Source organism: Lampetra planeri, unplaced genomic scaffold (genome assembly GCF_965212315.1).
Source record: "Lampetra planeri unplaced genomic scaffold, kcLamPlan1.2.h2 scaffold_469, whole genome shotgun sequence".
In the NCBI taxonomy this organism is placed as follows: Eukaryota; Metazoa; Chordata; class Hyperoartia; order Petromyzontiformes; family Petromyzontidae; genus Lampetra; species Lampetra planeri.
In genome coordinates this window covers 13,961-37,215 of record NW_027615292.1, presented here as the reverse complement: position 1 = coordinate 37,215, position 23,255 = coordinate 13,961, and the positions used below count along the sequence as shown (strand labels likewise).

The 23,255-nt window shown below is 50.9% G+C and overlaps 1 protein-coding gene across 1 annotated transcript in view; it reads left to right on the top strand.

Annotated features, from left to right (window-relative positions):
* The window catches only part of METTL14 (methyltransferase 14, N6-adenosine-methyltransferase non-catalytic subunit), a 40,465-nt gene that overhangs the window by 6,125 nt on the left and 11,085 nt on the right, over positions 1 to 23,255 (top strand). The window contains exons 3-9 of the mRNA XM_078623810.1: positions 1,693 to 1,781; positions 5,049 to 5,172; positions 6,634 to 6,693; positions 10,256 to 10,343; positions 14,300 to 14,390; positions 18,198 to 18,339; positions 22,140 to 22,232. Of these exons, the coding sequence (XP_078479936.1) occupies positions 1,693 to 1,781; positions 5,049 to 5,172; positions 6,634 to 6,693; positions 10,256 to 10,343; positions 14,300 to 14,390; positions 18,198 to 18,339; positions 22,140 to 22,232 (687 nt within the window). The remainder of the gene's footprint in view (positions 1 to 1,692; positions 1,782 to 5,048; positions 5,173 to 6,633; positions 6,694 to 10,255; positions 10,344 to 14,299; positions 14,391 to 18,197; positions 18,340 to 22,139; positions 22,233 to 23,255) is intronic.

Here is a 23,255-nt window from a genome sequence, read left to right as displayed (position 1 = left end):
GTAGCTGGTAGTAGCACTAGCAGTAGCAGTAGCTGCGCGTGTGTAGCTGGTAGTAGCACTAGTAGTAGCAGTAGCTGTGTGTGTAGCTGGTAGTAGCAGTAGTAGTAGCAGTAGCTGCGTGTGTAGCTGGTAGTAGCAGTAGTAGTAGCAGTAGCTGTGTGTGTAGCTGGTAGTAGCACTAGTAGTAGTAGCTGTGTGTGTAGCTGGTAGTAGCAGTAGCAGTAGCTGCGTGTGTAGCTGGTAGTAGCACTAGTAGTAGCAGTAGCTGCGTGTGTAGCTGGTAGTAGCACTAGTAGTAGCAGTAGCTGTGTGTGTAGCTGGTAGTAGCACTAGTAGTAGCAGTAGCTGTGTGTGTAGCTGGTAGTAGCACTAGTAGTAGCAGTAGCTGTGTGTGTAGCTGGTAGTAGCACTAGTAGTAGCAGTAGCTGCGTGTGTAGCTGGTAGTAGTAGTAGCAGTAGCTGCGTGTGTAGCTGGTAGTAGCACTAGTAGTAGTAGTAGCTGCGTGTGTAGCTGGTAGTAGCACTAGTAGTAGCAGTAGCTGCGTGTGTAGCTGGTAGTAGCACTAGTAGTAGCAGTAGCTGTGTGTGTAGCTGGTAGTAGCACTAGTAGTAGCAGTAGCTGTGTGTGTAGCTGGTAGTAGCACTAGTAGTAGCAGTAGCTGTGTGTGTAGCTGGTAGTAGCACTAGTAGTAGCAGTAGCTGTGTGTGTAGCTGGTAGTAGCAGTAGCAGTAGCTGTGTGTGTAGCTGGTAGTAGCACTAGTAGTAGCAGTAGCTGCGTGTGTAGCTGGTAGTAGCACTAGTAGTAGCAGTAGCTGTGTGTGTAGCTGGTAGTAGCACTAGTAGTAGTAGCTGTGTGTGTAGCTGGTAGTAGCACTAGTAGTAGCAGTAGCTGTGTGTGTAGCTGGTAGTAGCACTAGTAGTAGCAGTAGCTGTGTGTGTAGCTGGTAGTAGCACTAGTAGTAGCAGTAGCTGTGTGTGTAGCTGGTAGTAGCACTAGTAGTAGCAGTAGCTGTGTGTGTAGCTGGCACTAGTAGTAGCAGTAGCTGTGTGTGTAGCTGGTAGTAGCACTAGTAGTAGCAGTAGCTGTGTGTGTAGCTGGTAGTAGCACTAGTAGTAGCAGTAGCCAGTAGCTGTGTGTGTAGCTGGCACTAGTAGTAGCAGTAGCTGTGTGTGTAGCTGGTAGTAGCACTAGTAGTAGCAGTAGCTGTGTGTAGCTGGTAGTAGCACTAGTAGTAGCAGTAGCTGCGTGTGTAGCTGGTAGTAGCACTAGTAGTAGCAGTAGCTGCGTGTGTAGCTGGTAGTAGCACTAGTAGTAGCAGTAGCTGCGTGAGTAGCTGGTAGTAGCACTAGTAGTAGCAGTAGCTGAGTGTGTAGCTGGTAGTAGCCTAGTAGCAGTAGCTGTGTGTGTAGCTGGTAGTAGCACTAGTAGTAGCAGTAGCTGTGTGTGTAGCTGGTAGTAGTAGTAGCAGTAGCTGTGTGTGTAGCTGGTAGTAGCACTAGCAGTAGCAGTAGCTGTGTGTGTAGCTGGTAGTAGCACTAGTAGTAGTAGCTGTGTGTGTAGCTGGTAGTAGTAGTCAGTAGCTGTGTGTGTAGCTGGTAGTAGCAGTAGCTGTGTGTGTAGCTGGTAGTAGTAGTAGCTGTAGCTGTGTGTGTAGCTGGTACTAGTGATGGTGCGTGTGCTGTGTGACTAGTTGGGAGTTTCGAGTCCTGAGAGTTTGGGGGCGATGCTGAGAAGTGAAGCTGAACAGAGAGAGATTCAAGATCTACGCTGCGGATATCGGTGAGTTGGTGAGTGGTGAGTTGGTGAGTGGGTGGGTGAGTGGGTGGGTGAGTGGTGAGTGGGTGGGTGGGTGAGTGAGTGGGTGAGTGGGTGGGTGAGTGAGTGAGTGGGTGGGTGAGTGGGTGAGTGGGTGGGTGGGTGAGTGAGTGGGTGAGTGGGTGGGTGAGTGAGTGAGTGGGTGGGTGAGTGGGTGAGTGGGGTGGGGTGAGTGGGTGGGTGAGTGAGTGGGTGGGTGAGTGGTGAGTGGGTGGGTGGGTGAGTGAGTGGGTGAGTGGGGTGGGTGAGTGAGTGAGTGGGTGGGTGAGTGGGTGAGTGGGTGGGTGGGTGAGTGGGTGAGTGAGTGAGTGGTGGGTGGGTGGAGTGAGTGGGTGAGTGGTGAGTGGGTGGGTGGGTGAGTGAGTGGGTGGGTGAGTGGGTGAGTGGGTGGGTGGGGTGAGTGAGTGGGTGGGTGAGTGGGTGAGTGGGTGGGTGAGTGAGTGGGTGGGTGAGTGAGTGGGTGAGTGGTGAGTGGGTGGGTGAGTGAGTGAGTGAGTGAGTGGGTGGGTGAGTGGGTGGGTGAGTGGGTGGGTGGGTGGGTGAGTGGGTGAGTGAGTGAGTGGGTGGGTGGGTGAGTGGGTGGGTGGGTGGGTGAGTGGGTGGGTGGGGTGGGTGAGTGGGTGGGTGGGTGGGTGAGTGGGTGGGTGGGTGGGTGAGTGAGTGGGTGGGTGAGTGGGTGAGTGGGTGGGTGAGTGAGTGGGTGGGTGAGTGGTGAGTGGGTGGGTGGGTGAGTGAGTGGGTGAGAGTGGGTGGGTGAGTGAGTGAGTGGGTGGGTGAGTGGGTGGGTGGGTGAGTGGGTGAGTGAGTGAGTGGGTGGGTGGGTGAGTGAGTGGGTGAGTGGTGAGTGGGTGGGTGGGTGAGTGAGTGGGTGGGTGGAGTGGTGAGTGGGTGGGTGGGGGTGAGTGAGTGAGTGGGTGAGTGGGTGGGTGAGTGGGTGAGTGGGTGGGTGAGTGAGTGGGTGGGTGAGTGAGTGGGTGAGTGGTGAGTGGGTGGGTGAGTGAGTGAGTGAGTGGGTGTGGTGAGTGGGTGGGTGGGTGGGTGGGTGAGTGGGTGAGTGAGTGAGTGAGTGGGTGGGTGAGTGGGTGAGTGGGTGAGTGGTGGGTGAGTGGGTGGGTGGGTGGGTGAGTGGGTGGGTGGGTGGGTGAGTGGGTGTGGGTGAGTGGGGTGTGTGGTGAGTGAGTGGGTGAGTGAGTGGTGGGTGGGGTGAGTGAGTGGTGAGTGGGTGAGTGGGTGGGTGGGTGGGTGGTGAGTGAGGGGTGGGTGGAGTGGGTGAGTGGTGGGTGGGTGGGTGTGTGAGTGAGTGGGTGGGTGGGTGGGTGAGAGGGTGGTGGGTGGGTGGTGGTGAGTGGGTGAGTGGGTGGGTGGGTGAGTGAGTGGTGAGTGGTGTGTGGGTGGGTGAGGGTGTGGGTGGGTGAGTGAGTGGGGTGTGGTGGGTGGGTGAGTGAGTGGTGGGTGGGTGGGTAGTGAGTGAGGTGAGTGGGTGGGGTGGGTGGTGGGTGAAGGGTGGGTGGGTGGTGGGTGAGGAGTGGTTGGGTGGGTGGGTGGGTGTGGTGAGTGGGTGGGTGGGTGGGTGAGTGGTGGGTGAGTGGGTGGGTGAGGTGGGGTGAGTGGGTGGGGGTGGTGTGGTGAGTGGGTGGGTGAGTGGGTGGGTGGTGAGTGGGTGGGTGGAGTGGGTGAGTGATGGGTGAGTGATGGGTGAGTGAGTGGTGGGTGGGTGGGGTGGGTGAGTGGGTGGGTGGGTGAGTGGGTGGGTGAGTGGTGAGTGGGGTGGGTGGGTGAGTGGGTGGGTGGTGAGTGGTGGGTGGGTGAGGGTGGGTGGGTGGAGTGAGGGGTGAGTGGTGAGTGAGGTGGTGAGTGGTGTGAGGTGAGTGGGTGAGTGGTGAGTGGAGTGTGGGTGAGTGGGTGAGTGAGTGGGTGAGTGAGTGAGTGAGTGGGTGGGTGGGTGAGTGGTGAAGTGAGTGGTGGGTGGGTGAGTGAGTGGGTGGTGAGGTGGGTGAGTGGGTGGGTGGGTGAGTGAGTGGGTGGGTGGGTGGTGAGTGGGTGAGTGGGTGGGTGGGTGGTGGTGGTGGGTGGGTGGGTGGGTGAGTGGGTGGGTGGTGGGTGAGTGGGTGGGTGGGTGAGTGGGAGGGTGGTGTTGGTGGGTGGGTGAGTGTGTGGGTGAGTGGGTGGGTGGGTGGGTGAGTGGGTGGGTGGGTGGGTGAGTGAGTGGTGAGTGGGTGGGTGAGTAGGTGAGTGAGTGGGTATGTGAGTGAGTGGAGTGGGTGGGTGGTGAGTGGTGAGTGGGTGGGTGGTGAGTGAGTGGGTGGGTGAGTGGTGAGTGGGTGGGTGAGTGGGTGGGTAAGGGTGAGAGTGGGTGGGTGGGTGGATGAGTGGGTGGGTGGGTGGGTGAGTGGGTGAGTGGTGGGTGGTGTGTGGGGTGGGTTGGGTGGAGTGAGTGGTGAGTGGGTGGGTGGGTGGGTGGGTGAGTGAGTGGTGTGTGAGTGGTGAGTGGGTGGGTGTGTAGTGAGTGAGTGGGTAAGTGAGTGAGTGGGTGGGTGGGTGGGTGAGTGTGTGAGTGGGTGGGGTGGTGAGTGAGTGGGTGGGTGAGTGGTGAGTGGGTGGGTGAGTGGGTGGGTAAGTGAGTGAGTGGGTGGGTGGGGTGATGATGAGTGGGGTGGGTGGGTGGGTGAGTGGGTGAGTGGGTGGGTGGTGTGAGTGGGTGGGTTGGGTGGGTGAGTGGTGAGTGGGTGGGTGGGTGGGTGGGTGAGTGAGTGGTGAGTGAGTGGGTGGGTGGGTGAGTGGGTGAGTGAGTGATTGGGTGAGTGAGTGAGTGAGTGGGTGAGTGAGTGAGTGGGTGGGTGAGTGAGTGAGTAGGTGAGTGAGTGGTGAGTGGGTGTCTACTACTACTGATGATGATGATACTACTGATACTGATAATGGTGATGATGATGGTGATACTGATGATGATACTACTACTGATGATGATGATACTGGTGATGATGGTACTACTGATATTGATGATGGTGATGATACTACTACTACTGATACTACTGGTGATGATGATGATGGTGATGATGATGATGGTGATGATGATGGTGATGATGATGGTGAGATGATGATGGTGATGATGATGGTGATGATGATGATGGTGATGATGATGATGGTGATGATACTACTACTGATACTACTGGTGATGGTGATGGTGATGATGGTGATGATGATGGTGGTGATGATGATGGTGATGTTTTCTAGTTCACCGTTGGATGAATCGTCCTCTAAGCGTCACCGTGACGACATCACATCACCAGGATCATCATCAGCAGCGTCATCATCATCAGCAGCGTCACACGTCAACATCACAGCCGGCAGCCAAGAGGTGATGGTGGTGGTGGTGATGGTGATGGTGGTGGTGATGGTGGTGGTGGTGGTGATGGTGGTGGTGGTGATGGTGGTGATGGTGGTGGTGGTGGTGATGGTGGTGGTGTGGTGGTGGTGGTGATGGTGGTGATGGTGGTGATGGTGGTGGTGGTGGTGATGGTGGTGGTGGTGGTGGTGGTGGTGGTGGTGGTGGTGATGGTGGTGGTGATGGTGGTGATGGTGGTGGTGATGGTGGTGGTGGTGATGATGGTGATGATGGTGGTGGTGGTGGTGATGGTGGTGGTGGTGGTGATGGTGGTGGTGGTGATGGTGTGGTGGTGGTGATGGTGGTGGTGGTGGTGGTGGTGGTGATGGTGGTGGTGGTGATGGTGGTGATGGTGGTGATGGTGGTGATGGTGGTGATGGTGGTGTGATGGTGGAGGTGATGGTGGTGGTGATGGTGGTGATGATGGTGGTGGTGGTGGTGATGGTGATGGTGGTGATGGTGGTGGTGGTGTGGTGATGGTGGTGGTGGTGGTGATGGTGGTGGTGGTGATGGTGGTGGTGGTGGTGATGGTGATGGTGGTGGTGGTGGTGGTGATGGTGGTGGTGATGGTGGTGGTGGTGATGGTGGTGGTGGTGGTGGTGATGGTGATGGTGGTGATGGTGATGGTGGTGGTGGTGATGGTGGTGGTAGTGGTGGTGGTGATGGTGGTGATGGTGGTGATGGTGGTGATGGTGGTGGTAGTGGTAGTGGTGGTGGTGATGGTGGTGATGGTGGTGATGGTGATGGTGGTGGTGGTGGTGATGGTGGTGGTGGTGATGGTGGTGGTGGTGATGGTGGTGATGGTGGTGATGATGATGATGATGGTGGTGGTGATGGTGGTGATGGTGGTGATGGTGGTGGTGGTAGTGGTGGTGGTGGTGGTGGTGATGGTGGTGGTGGTTATGGTGGTGGTGGTGATGATGGTGGTGGTGGTGATGGTGGTGGTGGTGGTGGTGATGGTGGTGATGGTGGTGATGGTGGTGGTGATGGTGGTGGTGGTGATGGTGGTGGTGATGGTGGTGGTGATGGTGGTGATGGTGGTGGTGGTGATGGTGGTGATGGTGGTGATGGTGGTGGTGGTGGTGATGGTGGTTGTGGTGGTGATGATGGTGGTGATGATGGGTGATGGTGGTGGTGGTGATGGTGGTGGTGGTGGTGATGATGATGGTGGTGGTGATGATGGTGGTGATGGTGGTGGTGGTGATGGTGGTGGTGGTGATGGTGATGGTGGTGATGGTGGTGGTGGTGATGATGATGATACTACTGATGATGATACTATTGATGATGATGATGATGATACTACTACTGATGATGATGATGATACTACTGATGATGATGCTACTACTGATGATGATGATGATGATACTACTGATGATGATGCTACTACTGATGATGATGATGATGATACTACTGATGATGATGATGTTGTCACAGGATGATCTGCAGGAGATATTTAAACAGGAGGATTATAAAGACTCCAGCACCTTCCTCAAGGTGAGCGAAACAACCACAAAACAACCATACTTCCCCTCAAAGTGTCACCCTACTCACTCACTCAGAAACTCACTGAGCCACTCACTCAGTCACTCAGTCAGTCACTTAGCCACTCACTCAGTCACTCACTCACTCAGCCACTCACTCACTCAGTCAGTCACTCAGCCACTCACTCACTGAGCCACTCACTCACTCAGTCACTCACTCAGTCACTCACTCACTCAGCCACTCACTCAGACACTCACTCACTCAGCCACTCACTCAGCCACTCACTCAGCCACTCACTCAGCCACTCACTCACTCAGCCACTCACTCAGTCACTCACTCAGTCACTCACTGAGCCACTCACTCACTCAGCCACTCACTCACTCAGCCACTCACTGAGCCACTCACTGAGCCACTCACTCAGCCACTCACTCAGTCAGTCACTCACTCACTCAGCCACTCACTCAGGCAGTCACTCAGCCACTCACTCAGCCACTCACTCACACAGTCACTCAGCCACTCACTCAGCCACTCACTGAGCCACTCACTCACTCAGCCACTCACTCAGCCACTCACTCAGCCACTCAGTCAGTCACTCACTCAGCCACTCACTCACCACTCACTCACTCAGTCACTCAGTCACTCAGCCACTCAGTCACTCAGTCACTCACTCAGCCACTCACTCACTCAGCCACTCACTCACTCAGCCACTCACTCAGCCACTCACTCAGCCACTCACTCACTCAGCCACTCACTCACCCACTCACTCACTCAGCCACTCACTCACTCAGCCACTCACTCACTCAGCCACTCACTCACTCAATCACTCAGAAACTCACTCAGCCACTCACTCACTCACTCAGCCACCCACTCACTCAGTCACTCACTCAGCCACTCACTCAGTCACTCACTCAGCCACTCACTCACTCAGTCACTCACTCAGCCACTCACTCAGTCACTCACTCAGTCACTCAGCCACTCACTCACTCAGCCACTCACTCAGCCACTCAGTCACTCACTCAGCCACTCACTCACCACTCACTCACTCAGTCACTCACTCAGCCACTCACTCACCACTCACTCACTCACTCAGTCAGTCACTCAGTCACTCACTCACTGAGCCACTCACTCACTCAGTCACTCACTCACTCAGTCACTCACTCACTCAGCCACTCACTCAGACACTCACTCAGTCAGCCACTCACTCACTCAGCCACTCACTCACTCAGCTACTCACTCACTCACTCAGACACTCAGTCACTCATTCAATCACTCAGCCACTCACTCACTCAGCCACTCACTCACTCAGCCACTCACTCAGCCACTCACTCAGCCACTCACTCAGCCACTCACTCACTCAGCCACTCACTCAGTCACTCACTCAGTCACTCACTGAGCCACTCACTCACTCAGCCACTCACTCACTCAGCCACTCACTGAGCCACTCACTCACTCAGCCACTCACTCAGTCAGTCACTCACTCAGCCACTCACTCAGGCAGTCACTCAGCCACTCACTCAGCCACTCACTCAGCCACTCACTCAGCCACTCACTCAGCCACTCACTGAGCCACTCACTCACTCAGCCACTCACTCAGCCACTCACTCAGCCACTCAGTCAGTCACTCACTCAGCCACTCACTCACCACTCACTCACTCAGTCACTCAGTCACTCAGCCACTCAGTCACTCAGTCACTCACTCAGCCACTCACTCACTCAGCCACTCACTCACTCAGCCACTCACTCAGCCACTCACTCAGCCACTCACTCACTCAGCCACTCACTCACCCACTCACTCACTCAGCCACTCACTCACTCAGCCACTCACTCACTCAGCCACTCACTCACTCAATCACTCAGAAACTCACTCAGCCACTCACTCACTCACTCAGCCACCCACTCACTCAGTCACTCACTCAGCCACTCACTCAGTCACTCACTCAGCCACTCACTCACTCAGTCACTCACTCAGCCACTCACTCAGTCACTCACTCAGTCACTCAGCCACTCACTCACTCAGCCACTCACTCAGCCACTCAGTCACTCACTCAGCCACTCACTCACCACTCAGTCACTCACTCAGCCACTCAGTCACTCACTCAGCCACTCACTCACCACTCACTCACTCAGTCACTCAGCCACTCAGTCACTCACTCACTCAGCCACTCACTCACTCACTCAGCCACTCACTCACTCAGCCACTCACTCACTCAGCCACTCACTCAGCCACTCAGTCACTCACTCAGCCACTCACACAGTCAGTCACTCACTCACTCACTCAGTCACTCACTCAGTCACTCACTCAGCCACTCGCTGAGCCACTCACTCACTCAGCTACTCAGAAACTCACTCAGCCACTCACTGAGCCACTCACTCAGTCACTCAGCCAGTCACTCAGTCACTCAGCCACTCACTCAGCCACTCACTGAGCCACTCACTCACTCAGCCACTCACTCACTCAGCCACTCACTCAGCCACTCACTCAGAAACTCACTCAGCCACTCACTGATCCACTCACTCACTCAGCCACTCACTGATCCACTCACTCACTCAGCCACTCACTCACTCAGACACTCACTCAGCCACTCACTCACTCAGCCACTCACTCACTCAGACACTCACTCAGCCACTCACTCACTCAGACACTCACTCAGCCACTCACTCAGTCACTCAGTCACTCACTCAGTCAGTCACTCAGTCAGTCACTCAGCCACTCACTCAGAAACTCACTCAGCCACTCACTCACTCAGTCACTAACTCAGTCAGTCACTCACTCAAAGTGTCACCCTACTGATGATGATACTACTACTACTGATGATGATACTACTACTGATGATGATGATACTACTACTGATGATGATGATACTACTACTACTACTGATGATGATACTACTACTGATGATGATGATGATACTACTACTGATGATGATGATACTACTACTGATGATACTACTACTGATGATGATGATGATGATACTACTACTGATGATGATGATACTACTACTACTACTGATGATACTACTACTGATGATGATGATGATACTACTACTGATGATGATGATACTACTACTGATGATACTACTACTGATGATGATGATGATACTACTACTGATGATGATGATACTACTACTACTACTGATGATACTACTACTGATGATACTACTACTGATGATGATGATGATACTACTACTGATGATGATGATACTACTACTGATGATGATGATGATACTACTATTACTGATGATGATACTACTACTGATGATGATGATGATGATACTACTGATGATACTACTACTGATGATGATGATGATACTACTACTGATGATGATGATGATACTACTACTGATGATACTACTACTGATGATGATGATGATACTACTATTACTGATGATGATGATACTACTGATGATGATGATGATGATACTACTGATGATGATGATGATACTACTGATGATGATGATGATGATACTACTGATGATGATACTACTGATGATGATGATGATACTACTGATGATGATACTACTGATGATGATGATGATACTACTGATGATGATACTACTGATGATGATGATCACAGGGTACCCAGAGTCTGAACCCTCACAATGATTATTGTCAACACTTCGTGGACACAGGCCAGAGACCTCAAAACTTCATTCGCGATGTTGGTGAGAAGCAACATCATCATCATCATCAGTAGTATCATCATCATCAGTAGTATCATCATCATCAGTAGTATCATCATCATCAGTAGTATCATCATCATCAGTAGTATCAGTATCATCATCAGTAGTAGTAGTATCAGTAGTAGTATCATCATCATCAGTAGTAGTATCAGCATCATCATCAGTAGTATCATCATCATCAGTAGTAGTATCATCATCATCAGTAGTAGTATCATCATCATCAGTAGTAGTATCATCATCATCATCAGTAGTAGTATCATCATCATCATCAGTAGTAGTATCATCATCATCAGTAGTAGTATCATCATCATCATCAGTAGTATCATCATCATCAGTAGTAGTATCATCATCATCATCATCAGTAGTATCATCATCATCAGTAGTAGTATCATCATCATCATCAGTAGTATCATCATCATCAGTAGTAGTATCATCATCATCATCATCAGTAGTATCATCATCATCATCAGTAGTATCATCATCATCATCAGTAGTATCATCATCATCAGTAGTAGTATCATCATCATCATCAGTAGTAGTATCATCATCATCAGTAGTAGTATCATCATCATCATCATCAGTAGTATCATCATCATCAGTAGTAGTATCATCATCATCATCATCAGTAGTATCATCATCATCAGTAGTAGTATCATCATCAATCATCAGTAGTATCATCATCATCAGTAGTAGTATCATCATCATCATCATCATCAGTAGTAGTATCATCATCATCAGTAGTAGTATCATCATCATCATCATCAGTAGTAGTATCATCATCATCAGTAGTAGTATCATCATCATCATCATCATCAGTAGTATCATCATCATCATCAGTAGTATCATCATCATCAGTAGTAGTATCATCATCATCATCATCAGTAGTATCATCATCATCATCATCATCAGTAGTATCATCATCATCATCAGTAGTATCATCATCATCATCATCAGTAGTATCATCATCATCATCATCAGTAGTATCATCATCATCATCATCAGTAGTATCATCATCATCATCATCAGTAGTATCATCATCATCATCATCAGTAGTATCATCATCATCATCATCAGTAGTATCATCATCATCATCATCAGTAGTATCATCATCATCATCATCAGTAGTATCATCATCATCATCATCAGTAGTATCATCATCATCATCATCAGTAGTATCATCATCATCATCAGTAGTATCATCATCATCATCATCAGTAGTATCATCATCATCATCAGTAGTATCATCATCATCATCATCAGTAGTATCATCATCATCATCATCAGTAGTATCATCATCATCATCATAAGTAGTATCATCATCATCATCATCAGTAGTATCATCATCATCATCATCAGTAGTATCATCATCATCAGTAGTATCATCATCATCAGTAGTATCATCATCATCATCATCAGTAGTATCATCATCATCATCATCATCAGTAGTATCATCATCATCATCATCAGTAGTATCATCATCATCATCAGTAGTATCATCATCATCATCATCAGTAGTATCATCATCATCATCATCAGTAGTATCATCATCATCATCATCAGTAATATCATCATCATCATCATCAGTAGTATCATCATCATCATCATCAGTAGTATCATCATCATCATCATCAGTAGTATCATCATCATCATCATCAGTAGTATCATCATCATCATCATCAGTAGTATCATCATCATCATCATCAGTAGTATCATCATCATCATCATAAGTAGTATCATCATCATCATCAGTAGTATCATCATCATCATCATCAGTAGTATCATCATCATCATCATCAGTAGTATCATCATCATCATCAGTAGTATCATCATCATCATCATCAGTAGTATCATCATCATCATCATCAGTAGTATCATCATCATCATCATCAGTAGTATCATCATCATCATCATCAGTAGTATCATCATCATCATCATCAGTAGTATCATCATCAGTAGTATCATCATCAGTAGTATCATCATCAGTAGTATCATCATCATCATCATCAGTAGTATCATCATCATCATCAGTAGTATCATCATCATCATCAGTAGTATCATCATCATCAGTAGTATCATCATCAGTAGTATCATCATCATCATCAGTAGTATCATCATCATCATCATCAGTAGTATCATCATCATCATCATCAGTAGTATCATCATCATCATCATCAGTAGTATCATCATCATCATCATCAGTAGTATCATCATCATCATCATCAGTAGTATCATCATCATCATCATCAGTAGTATCATCATCATCATCATCAGTAGTATCATCATCATCATCAGTAGTATCATCATCATCATCATCAGTAGTATCATCATCATCATCATCAGTAGTATCATCATCATCATCATCAGTAGTATCATCATCATCATCATCAGTAGTATCATCATCATCATCATCAGTAGTATCATCATCATCATCATCAGTAGTATCATCATCATCATCATCAGTAGTATCATCATCATCATCATCAGTAGTATCATCATCATCATCATCAGTAGTATCATCATCATCAGTAGTATCATCATCATCATCAGTAGTATCATCATCATCATCATCAGTAGTATCATCATCATCATCATCAGTAGTATCATCATCATCATCATCAGTAGTATCATCATCATCATCATCAGTAGTATCATCATCATCATCATCAGTAGTATCATCATCATCATCATAAGTAGTATCATCATCATCATCATCAGTAGTATCATCATCATCATCATCAGTAGTATCATCATCATCATCATCAGTAGTATCATCATCATCAGTAGTATCATCATCATCATCATCAGTAGTATCATCATCATCATCATCGTAGTATCATCATCATCATCAGTAGTATCATCATCATCATCATCAGTAGTATCATCATCATCATCATCATCAGTAGTATCATCATCATCATCATCAGTAGTATCATTCATCATCATCATCAGTAGTATCATCATCATCATCATCAGTAGTATCATCATCATCATCATCAGTAGTATCATCATCATCATCATCAGTAGTATCATCATCATCATCATCAGTAGTATCATCATCATCATCATCAGTAGTATCATCATCATCATCATCAGTAGTATCATCATCATCATCATCAGTAGTATCATCATCATCATCATCAGTAGTATCATCATCATCATCATCAGTAGTATCATCATCATCATCATCAGTAGTATCATCATCATCATCATCAGTAGTATCATCATCATCATCATAAGTAGTATCATCATCATCATCATCAGTAGTATCATCATCATCATCAGTAGTATCATCATCATCATCATCAGTAGTATCATCATCATCATCAGTAGTATCATCATCATCATCATCAGTAGTATCATCATCATCATCATCAGTAGTATCATCATCATCATCATCAGTAGTATCATCATCATCATCATCAGTAGTATCATCATCAGTAGTATCATCATCATCATCATCAGTAGTATCATCATCATCATCATCAGTAGTATCATCATCATCATCAGTAGTATCATCATCATCATCAGTAGTATCATCATCATCAGTAGTATCATCAGTAGTATCATCATCATCATCAGTAGCATCATCATCAGTAGTAATCATCATCATCATCATCAGTAGTATCATCATCACCACCATCACCACCATCACCACCATCACCACCACCACCACCATCACCACCACCATCACCACCATCACCACCATCACCACCATCATCACCACCATCACCACCACCATCACGACCATCACCACCACCATCACCATCACCACCACCACCACCATCACCACCACCACCACCATCACCACCACCATCACCACCATCACCACCATCATCACCACCATCACCACCATCACCACCATCATCACCATCACCACCATCACCATCACCACCATCACCACCATCATCACCACCATCACTGACTGTCTCTCTCACCAGGTTTGGCCGATCGCTTTGAGGAATATCCGAAGCTGCGAGAACTGATTCGTCTCAAAGACGAACTCATCGCCAACACAAACTGTCCTCCCATGTGAGACTCACTCACACAGTCACCCACTCACTCCCCCACTCACTCACTCACACAGTCACCCACTCACCCACTCACCTACTCACTCACCCACTCACTCGCTCCCCCACTCACTCACTCACTCACACAGTCACCCACTCACCCACTCACCTACTCACTCACTCACTCACTCCCCCACTCACTCACTCACACAGTCACCCACTCACCTACTCACTCACCCACTCACTCGCTCAGCCAGCCACTCACTCACACAGTCACTCACTCACTCCCCCACTCACTCACTCACACAGTCACCCACTCACCTACTCACTCACCCACTCACTCGCTCAGCCAGCCACTCACTCACACAGTCACTCACTCAACTCCCCCACTCACTCACTCACACAGTCACCCACTCACCTACTCACTCACCCACTCACTCGCTCAGCCAGCCACTCACTCACACAGTCACTCACTCACTCCCCCACTCACTCACTCACACAGTCACCCACTCACCCACTCACCTACTCACTCACCCACTCACTCGCTCAGCCAGCCACTCACTCACACAGTCACTCACTCACTACAGTCACTCACCTACTCACTCACTCACACACTCACTCACTCGCTCAGCCAGCCACTCACATCGCTCAGCCAGCCACTCACTCACACAGTCACTCACTCACACAGTCACTCACCCTACTCACTCACCTCACACAGTCACTCACCTACTCACTCACCCAGTCACTCACTCACTCGCTCAGCCAGCCAGCCACTCACTCACCCACCTCACTCACACAGTCACTCACCTACTCACTCACTCACTCACACAGTCACTCACTCACCCACTCACTCACCCACTCACTCACTCACTCATCCACTCACTCACTCACCCACTCACCTACTCACTCACCCACTCACTCACCCACTCACTCCACAGTCACTCACTCACCCTCACCTCACACAGTCACTCTCCTACCTCACTCACTCACTCACACCACTCACTCACACAGTCCACTCACTCACTCACTCACTCACCCAGTCACTCACTGACTCACTCACTCACTCGCTCAGCCAGCCACTCACTCACCCACTCACTCACTTACCCACTCACCTCACCTACTCACCCACTCACTCACTCACTCACCCAGTCATCCACTCACTCACCCACCCACCCCACCCACTCACTCACTCACTCACACAGTCACTCACCTACTCACTCACACAGTCACTCACCTACTCACTCACCCAGTCACCCACTCACTCACCCACCCACTCACTCACTCACACAGTCACTCACCCAGCCACTCACTCACACAGTTACTCACACACTCACAGTCACTCACCCACTCAGCCACCCACTCACCCACTCAGCCAACCACTCACCCACACAGTCAATCACCCACTCACTCACCCACTCCACTCACATCACCCACTCACTCACCCACTCAGCCACCCACTCACTCACCTACTCACCCACCCACTCACCGACCCACTCATTCACTAATCCACCCACTCACCCACCCACTCACCCACTCAGCCACCCATTCACCCACACAGTCACTCACTCACCCACCCATTCACCCACCACAGTCACTCACGCACCCACTCACTCACCCACTCACTCGCCCACTCACTCACTCGCCCACTCACTCACTCACTCACCCACTCACCTACCCATCCACCCACTCACTCACCCACCCACTCACTCACCCACTCACTCACCCACTCACCTACCCATCCACCCACTCACTCACCCACCCACTCACCCACACACTCACTCACCCACCCACACCCACACACTCACTCTATAAGTTAGTGGGTGAGTGAGTGAGTGGTTGATTGGTTGGTTGAATTAGTGGGTGCGTGGGGTGAGTGGGTGATTGAATGACTGAGTGAGTGGGTAAGTGAGAGAGTGAGTGTGTGGGTGAGTGGGGGGGTGAGTGAGTGGGTGGATGGGTAGGTGAGTGGGTGAGTGGGTGGGTGAGTGAGTGGGTGATGGGTAGGTGAGTGGGTGACTGTGTGGGTGAGTGGGTCGGTGGGTGAGTGGGTGGGTGATTGACTGTGTGGGTGAGTGGGTGGGGTGGAGTAAGTGAGTGAGTGAGTCCACACTATCCCCCCCTCACCTCTCCCCTCACCTCTCCCCTCACCTCCCCCCTCACCTCCCCCCTCACCTCTCCCCTCACCTCTCCCCTCACCTCTCCCCTCACCTCTCCCCTCACCTCCCCCTCACCTCCCCCCTCACCTCCCCCCCTCACCTCTCCCCTCACCTCCCCCCTCACCTCCCCCCTCACCTCCCCCCTCACCTCCCCCCTCACCTCCCCCCTCCACCTCCCCCCTCACCTCCCCCCCTCACCTCCCCCCTCACCTCTCCCCTCACCTCTCCCCTCACCTCCCCCCTCACCTCCCCCCTCACCTCCCCCCCTCACCTCCCCCTCACCTCTCACCTCCCCCCTCACCTCCCCCTCACCTCCCCCCTCACCTCCCCCCTCACCTCCCCCCTCACCTCCCCCCTCACCTCCCCCCTCACCTCCCCCCTCACCTCTCCCCTCACCTCTCCCCTCACCTCTCCCCTCACCTCCCCCCTCACCTCCCCCCTCACCTCCCCCCTCACCTCCCCCCTCACCTCCCCCCTCACCTCCCCCCTCACCTCCCCCCTCACCTCCCCCCTCACCTCCCCCCCTCACCTCCCCCCTCACCTCCCCCCTCACCTCTCCCCCTCACCTCCCCCCTCACCTCCCCCCTCACCTCCCCCCTCACCTCCCCCCACACCTCCCCCCTCACCTCCCCCCTCACCTCCCCCCTCACCTCCCCCCTCACCTCCCCCCTCACCTCCCCCCTCACCTCCCCCCTCACCTCCCCCCTCACCTCTCCCCTCACCTCTCCCCTCACCTCCCCCTCACCTCCCCCCCTCACCTCCCCCCTCACCTCCCCCCTCACCTCCCCCTTCACCTCCCCCCTCACCTCTCCCCTCACCTCCCCCCTCACCTCTCCCCTCACCTCTCCCCTCACCTCCCCCCTCACCTCCCCCCTCACCTCCCCCCTCACCTCCCCCCTCACCTCTCCCCTCACCTCCCCCCCTCCACCTCTCCCCTCACCTCCCCCTCACCTCTCCCCCTCACCTCTCCCCTCACCTCCCCCCTCACCTCCCCCCTCACCTCCCCCCTCCACCTCCCCCCTCACCTCCCCCCTCACCTCCCCCCTCACCTCCCCCCTCACCTCTCCCCTCACCCCCCCCCTCACCTCCCCCCTCACCTCTCCCCTCACCTCTCCCCTCACCTCTCCCCTCACCTCTCCCCCCCCCCCTCACCTCCCCCCTCACCTCCTCCCCTCACCTCTCCCCTCACCTCTCCCTCACCTCTCCCCTCACCTCCCCCCTCACCTCCCCCTCACCTCTCCCCTCACCTCCCCACCTCTCTCTCCCCTCACCTCTCCCCTCACCTCTCCCCTCACCTCTCCCCCCCCCTCACCTCTCCCCTCACCTCTCCCCTCACCTCTCCCCTCACCTCTCCCCCCCCCCACCCCCCCTCACCTCTCCCATCACCTCTCCCCCCCCCCTCACCTCTCCCCTCACCTCTCCCCTCACCTCTCCCCCCCCCCTCTCCCCCTCACCTCTCCCCTCACCTCTCCCCTCACCTCTCCCCTCACCTCTCCCCTCACCTCTCCCCTCACCTCTACCCTCACCTTCACCCTCACCTCTCCCCTCACATCTCCCCTCACCTCTCCCCTCACCTCCCCCCTCACCTCTCCCCTCACCCACCCACCTCACCTCCCCCCTCACCACTCCCTCACCCACCCTCACCTCCCCCCTCACCTCTCCCCTCACCGCAGGTACCTTCAGGCTGATCTCCCGGCCTTCCCGCTCTCGTCTCTGCAGACAAAGTTTGACGTCATCCTCATTGAGCCGCCACTCAGTGAATACTACAGAGGTGGTGGCGGGGCCATCGGAGGGCACGGACTCACCTGGGATGAGGTGAGTTAGTGGGGGAACTCACCACTCACTCACTCAGTCACTCACTCAGTCAGTCACTCACTCACTCAGTCACTCACTCACCCACTCAGCCACTCACTCACTCAGTCAGTCACTCACTCACTCGATCAGTCACTCACTCACCCATTGAGTGAATACTACAGAGGTGGTGGCGGGGCCATCGGAGGGCACGGACTCACCTGGGATGAGGTGAGTTAGTGGGGGACTCACCACTCACTCACTCACTCAGTCACTCACCACTCACTCAGTCACTCACTCAGGCAGTCACTCACCCACTCAGCCACTCACTCAGTCACTCACTCAGTCACTCATTCACTCACTCACTCAGCCACTCACTCACTCAGCACTCACTCAGCCACTCACTCGCCAGTCACTCAGTCAGTCACTCAGTCAGTCACTCACTCACTCACTCGATCAGTCACTCGCTCACTCAGCCACTCACTCACTCAGCCACTCACTCACTCAGACCACTCAGTCACTCACCCACTCACTCACTCACTCAGTCACTCACTCACTCAGACACTCAGTCACTCACCCACTCAGACACTCACTCACTCAGCCACTCACTCACTCAGACACTCAGTCACTCACCCATTGAGTGAATACTACAGAGGTGGTGGTGGGGCCATCGGAGGGCACGGACTCACCTGGGATGAGGTGAGTTAGTGGGGGAACTCACCACCTCACTCACTCAGTCACTCAGGCAGTCACTCACTCACTCAGTCACTCACCACTCAGTCACTCAGGCAGTCAGTCACTCACTCACTCAGTCACTCAGGCAGTCAGTCACTCACTCAGGCAGTCACTCACCCACTCAGCCACTCACTCAGTCAGTCACTCACTCGATCAGTCACTCACTCACTCAGCCACTCACTCACTCAGTCACTCAGGCAGTCAGTCACTCACTCCAGGCAGTCACTCACCCCACTCAGCCACTCACTCAGTCAGTCACTCACTCACTCGATCAGTCACTCACTCACTCAGCCACTCACTCACTCAGTCACTCAGGCAGTCAGTCACTCACTCAGGCAGTCACTCACCCACTCAGCCACTCACTCAGTCACTCACTCACTCAGTCACTCACTCACTCAGTCACTCACTCAGCCACTCAGTCACTCACTCAGCCACTCACTCACTCAGTCACTCACTCAGTCACTCACCACTCACTCAGTCACTCACTCACCCACTCAGTCACTCAGCCACTCACTCACTCAGACACTCACTCACTCAGACACTCACTCAGTCACTCAGGCAGTCACTCACTCACTCAGTCACTCAGTCAGTCACTCACTCAGACACTCACTCACTCAGTCACTCACTCAGTCACTCACCACTCACTCAGTCACTCACTCACCCACTCAGTCACTCAGCCACTCACTCACTCAGACACTCACTCACTCAGACACTCACTCAGTCACTCAGTCAGTCACTCACTCAGACACTCACTCACTCAGTCACTCACTCAGTCAATCAGTCTCTCAGCCACTCACTCACTCAGTCACTCACTCAGTCACTCACCACTCACTCAGTCACTCACTCACCCACTCAGTCACTCAGCCACTCACTCACTCAGACACTCACTCACTCAGACACTCACTCAGTCACTCAGTCAGTCACTCACTCAGACACTCACTCACTCACTCAGTCACTCACTTCAGTCAATCAGTCTCTCAGCCACTCACTCAGTCAGCCACTCACTCACTCAGTCACTCACTCAGTCACTCACCACTCACTCAGTCACTCACTCACCCACTCAGTCACTCAGCCACTCACTCACTCAGACACTCACTCACTCAGACACTCACTCACTCACTCAGACACTCACTCACTCAGACACTCACTCACTCACTCAGTCACTCACTCAGTCAATCAGTCTCTCAGCCACTCACTCAGTCAGCCACTCACTCACTCAGTCACTCACTCAGTCACTCACCACTCACTCAGTCACTCACTCACCCACTCAGTCACTCAGCCACTCACTCACTCAGACACTCACTCACTCAGACACTCACTCACTCACTCAGACACTCACTCACTCAGACACTCACTCACTCACTCAGTCACTCACTCAGTCAATCAGTCTCTCAGCCACTCACTCAGTCAGCCACTCACTCACTCACTCACTCAACCACTCACTCACCCACTCACTCACTCAGCCACTCACTCACTCAGACACTCACTCACACACTCACTCACTCACACACTCACTCACTCACACACCCACACACTCACACACTCACTCACTCAGACACTCACTCACCCACTCACTCACTCAGGCCACTCACTCACTCAGACTCACTCACACACTCACTCACTCACACACCCACTCACTCACACACTCACTCACTCAGACACTCACTCACCCACTCACTCACACACTCACTCACTCAGACACTCACTCACCCACTCACTCACACACTCACTCACTCAGACACTCACTCACTCAGACACTCACTCACCCACTCACTCACTCAGCCACTCACTCACTCACCCACTCACTCACTCAGTCACTCACTCACTCACTCAACCACTCATCTACCCAGTTACTACTACTCATGATGATGATACTACTACTGATGATGATACTACTGATGATGATGATGATACTACTGATGATGATGATACTACTGATGATGATGATACTACTACTGATGATGATACTACTGATGATGATGATACTACTCATGATGATGATACTACTACTGATGATGATACTACTGATGATGATGATACTACTACTGATGATGATGATGATACTGATGATGATGATACTACTACTGATGATGATACTACTGATGATGATGATGATACTACTGATGATGATGATGATACTACTGATGATGATGATACTACTACTGATGATGATGATACTACTACTGATGATGATACTACTGATGATGATGATACTACTACTGATGATGATACTACTGATGATGATGATGATACTACTGATGATGATACTACTGATGATGATGATACTACTGATGATGATGATACTACTACTGATGATGATGATACTACTACTGATGATGATACTACTGATGATGATGATACTACTACTGATGATGATACTACTGATGATGATGATACTACTACTGATGATGATACTACTGATGATGATGATACTACTACTGATGATGATACTACTGATGATGATGATACTGCTGATGATGATGATGATACTACTGATGATGATGATACTACTACTGATGATGATACTACTGATGATGATGATACTACTACTGATGATGATACTACTGATGATGATGATACTACTACTGATGATGATACTACTGATGATGATGATACTACTACTGATGATGATACTACTGATGATGATGATACTACTACTGATGATGATACTACTGATGATGATGATGATGATACTGCTGATGATGATGATACTACTACTGATGATGATACTACTCATGATGATGATGATACTGCTGATGATGATGATACTGATGATGATGATGATACTACTGATGATGATGATGATACTACTGATGATGATGATGATACTACTGATGATGATGATGATACTACTGATGATGATGATACTGATGATGATACTACTACTGATGATGATGATGATGATACTACTGATGATGATGATGATGATACTACTGATGATGATGATGATGATACTACTGATGATGATGATGATACTACTGATGATGATGATGATACTACTGATGATGATGATGATACTACTGATGATGATGATACTACTACTGATGATAATGATGCTGATACTACTACTTATGATGCTGATACTACAGATCATGCAGCTGGATGTGGAGGAGGTTGCGGCTCAGAGGTCGTTCATCTTCTTGTGGTGCGGCTCCTCCGACGGCCTCGACTACGGCAGACAGGTCCTCAGCTACAGCTACACACACAGCTACACACACACAGCTACACACACAGCTACACACACACACAGCTACACACACACACAGCTACACACACACACAGCTACACACACACAGCTACAGCTACACACACAGCTACACACACACACAGCTACACACACACAGCTACAGCTACACACACAGCTACACACACAGCTACACACACAGCTACACACACAGCTACACACACACAGCTACACACACAGCTACACACACAGCTACACACACAGCTACAGCTACACACACACAGCTACAGCTACACACACAGCTACAGCTACACACAGCTACACACACACACACAGCTACACACACAGCTACACACACAGCTACACACACAGCTACACACACAGCTACACACACAGCTACACACACAGCTACACACACAGCTACACACACACACACAGCTACACACACAGCTACACACACAGCTACACACACAGCTACAGCTACACACAGCTACACACACACACAGCTACACACACAGCTACACACACAGCTACACACACTACACACACAGCTACACACACAGCTACACACACACAGCTACACACACACACAGCTACACACACACAGCTACACACACACAGCTACAGCTACACACACAGCTACACACACAGCTACACACACAGCTACACACACACACACAGCTACACACACACACAGCTACACACACAGCTACACACACAGCTACACACACACACAGCTACACACACACAGCTACAGCTACACACACACAGCTACACACACACAGCTACACACACACACAGCTACACACACAGCTACACACACACACAGCTACACACACAGCTACACACACAGCTACACACACACACAGCTACACACACAGCTACACACACAGCTACACACACACAGCTACACACACAGCTACACACACACACAGCTACACACACACACAGCTACACACACACACACAGCTACACACACAGCTACACACACACAGCTACACACCACAGCTACACACACACA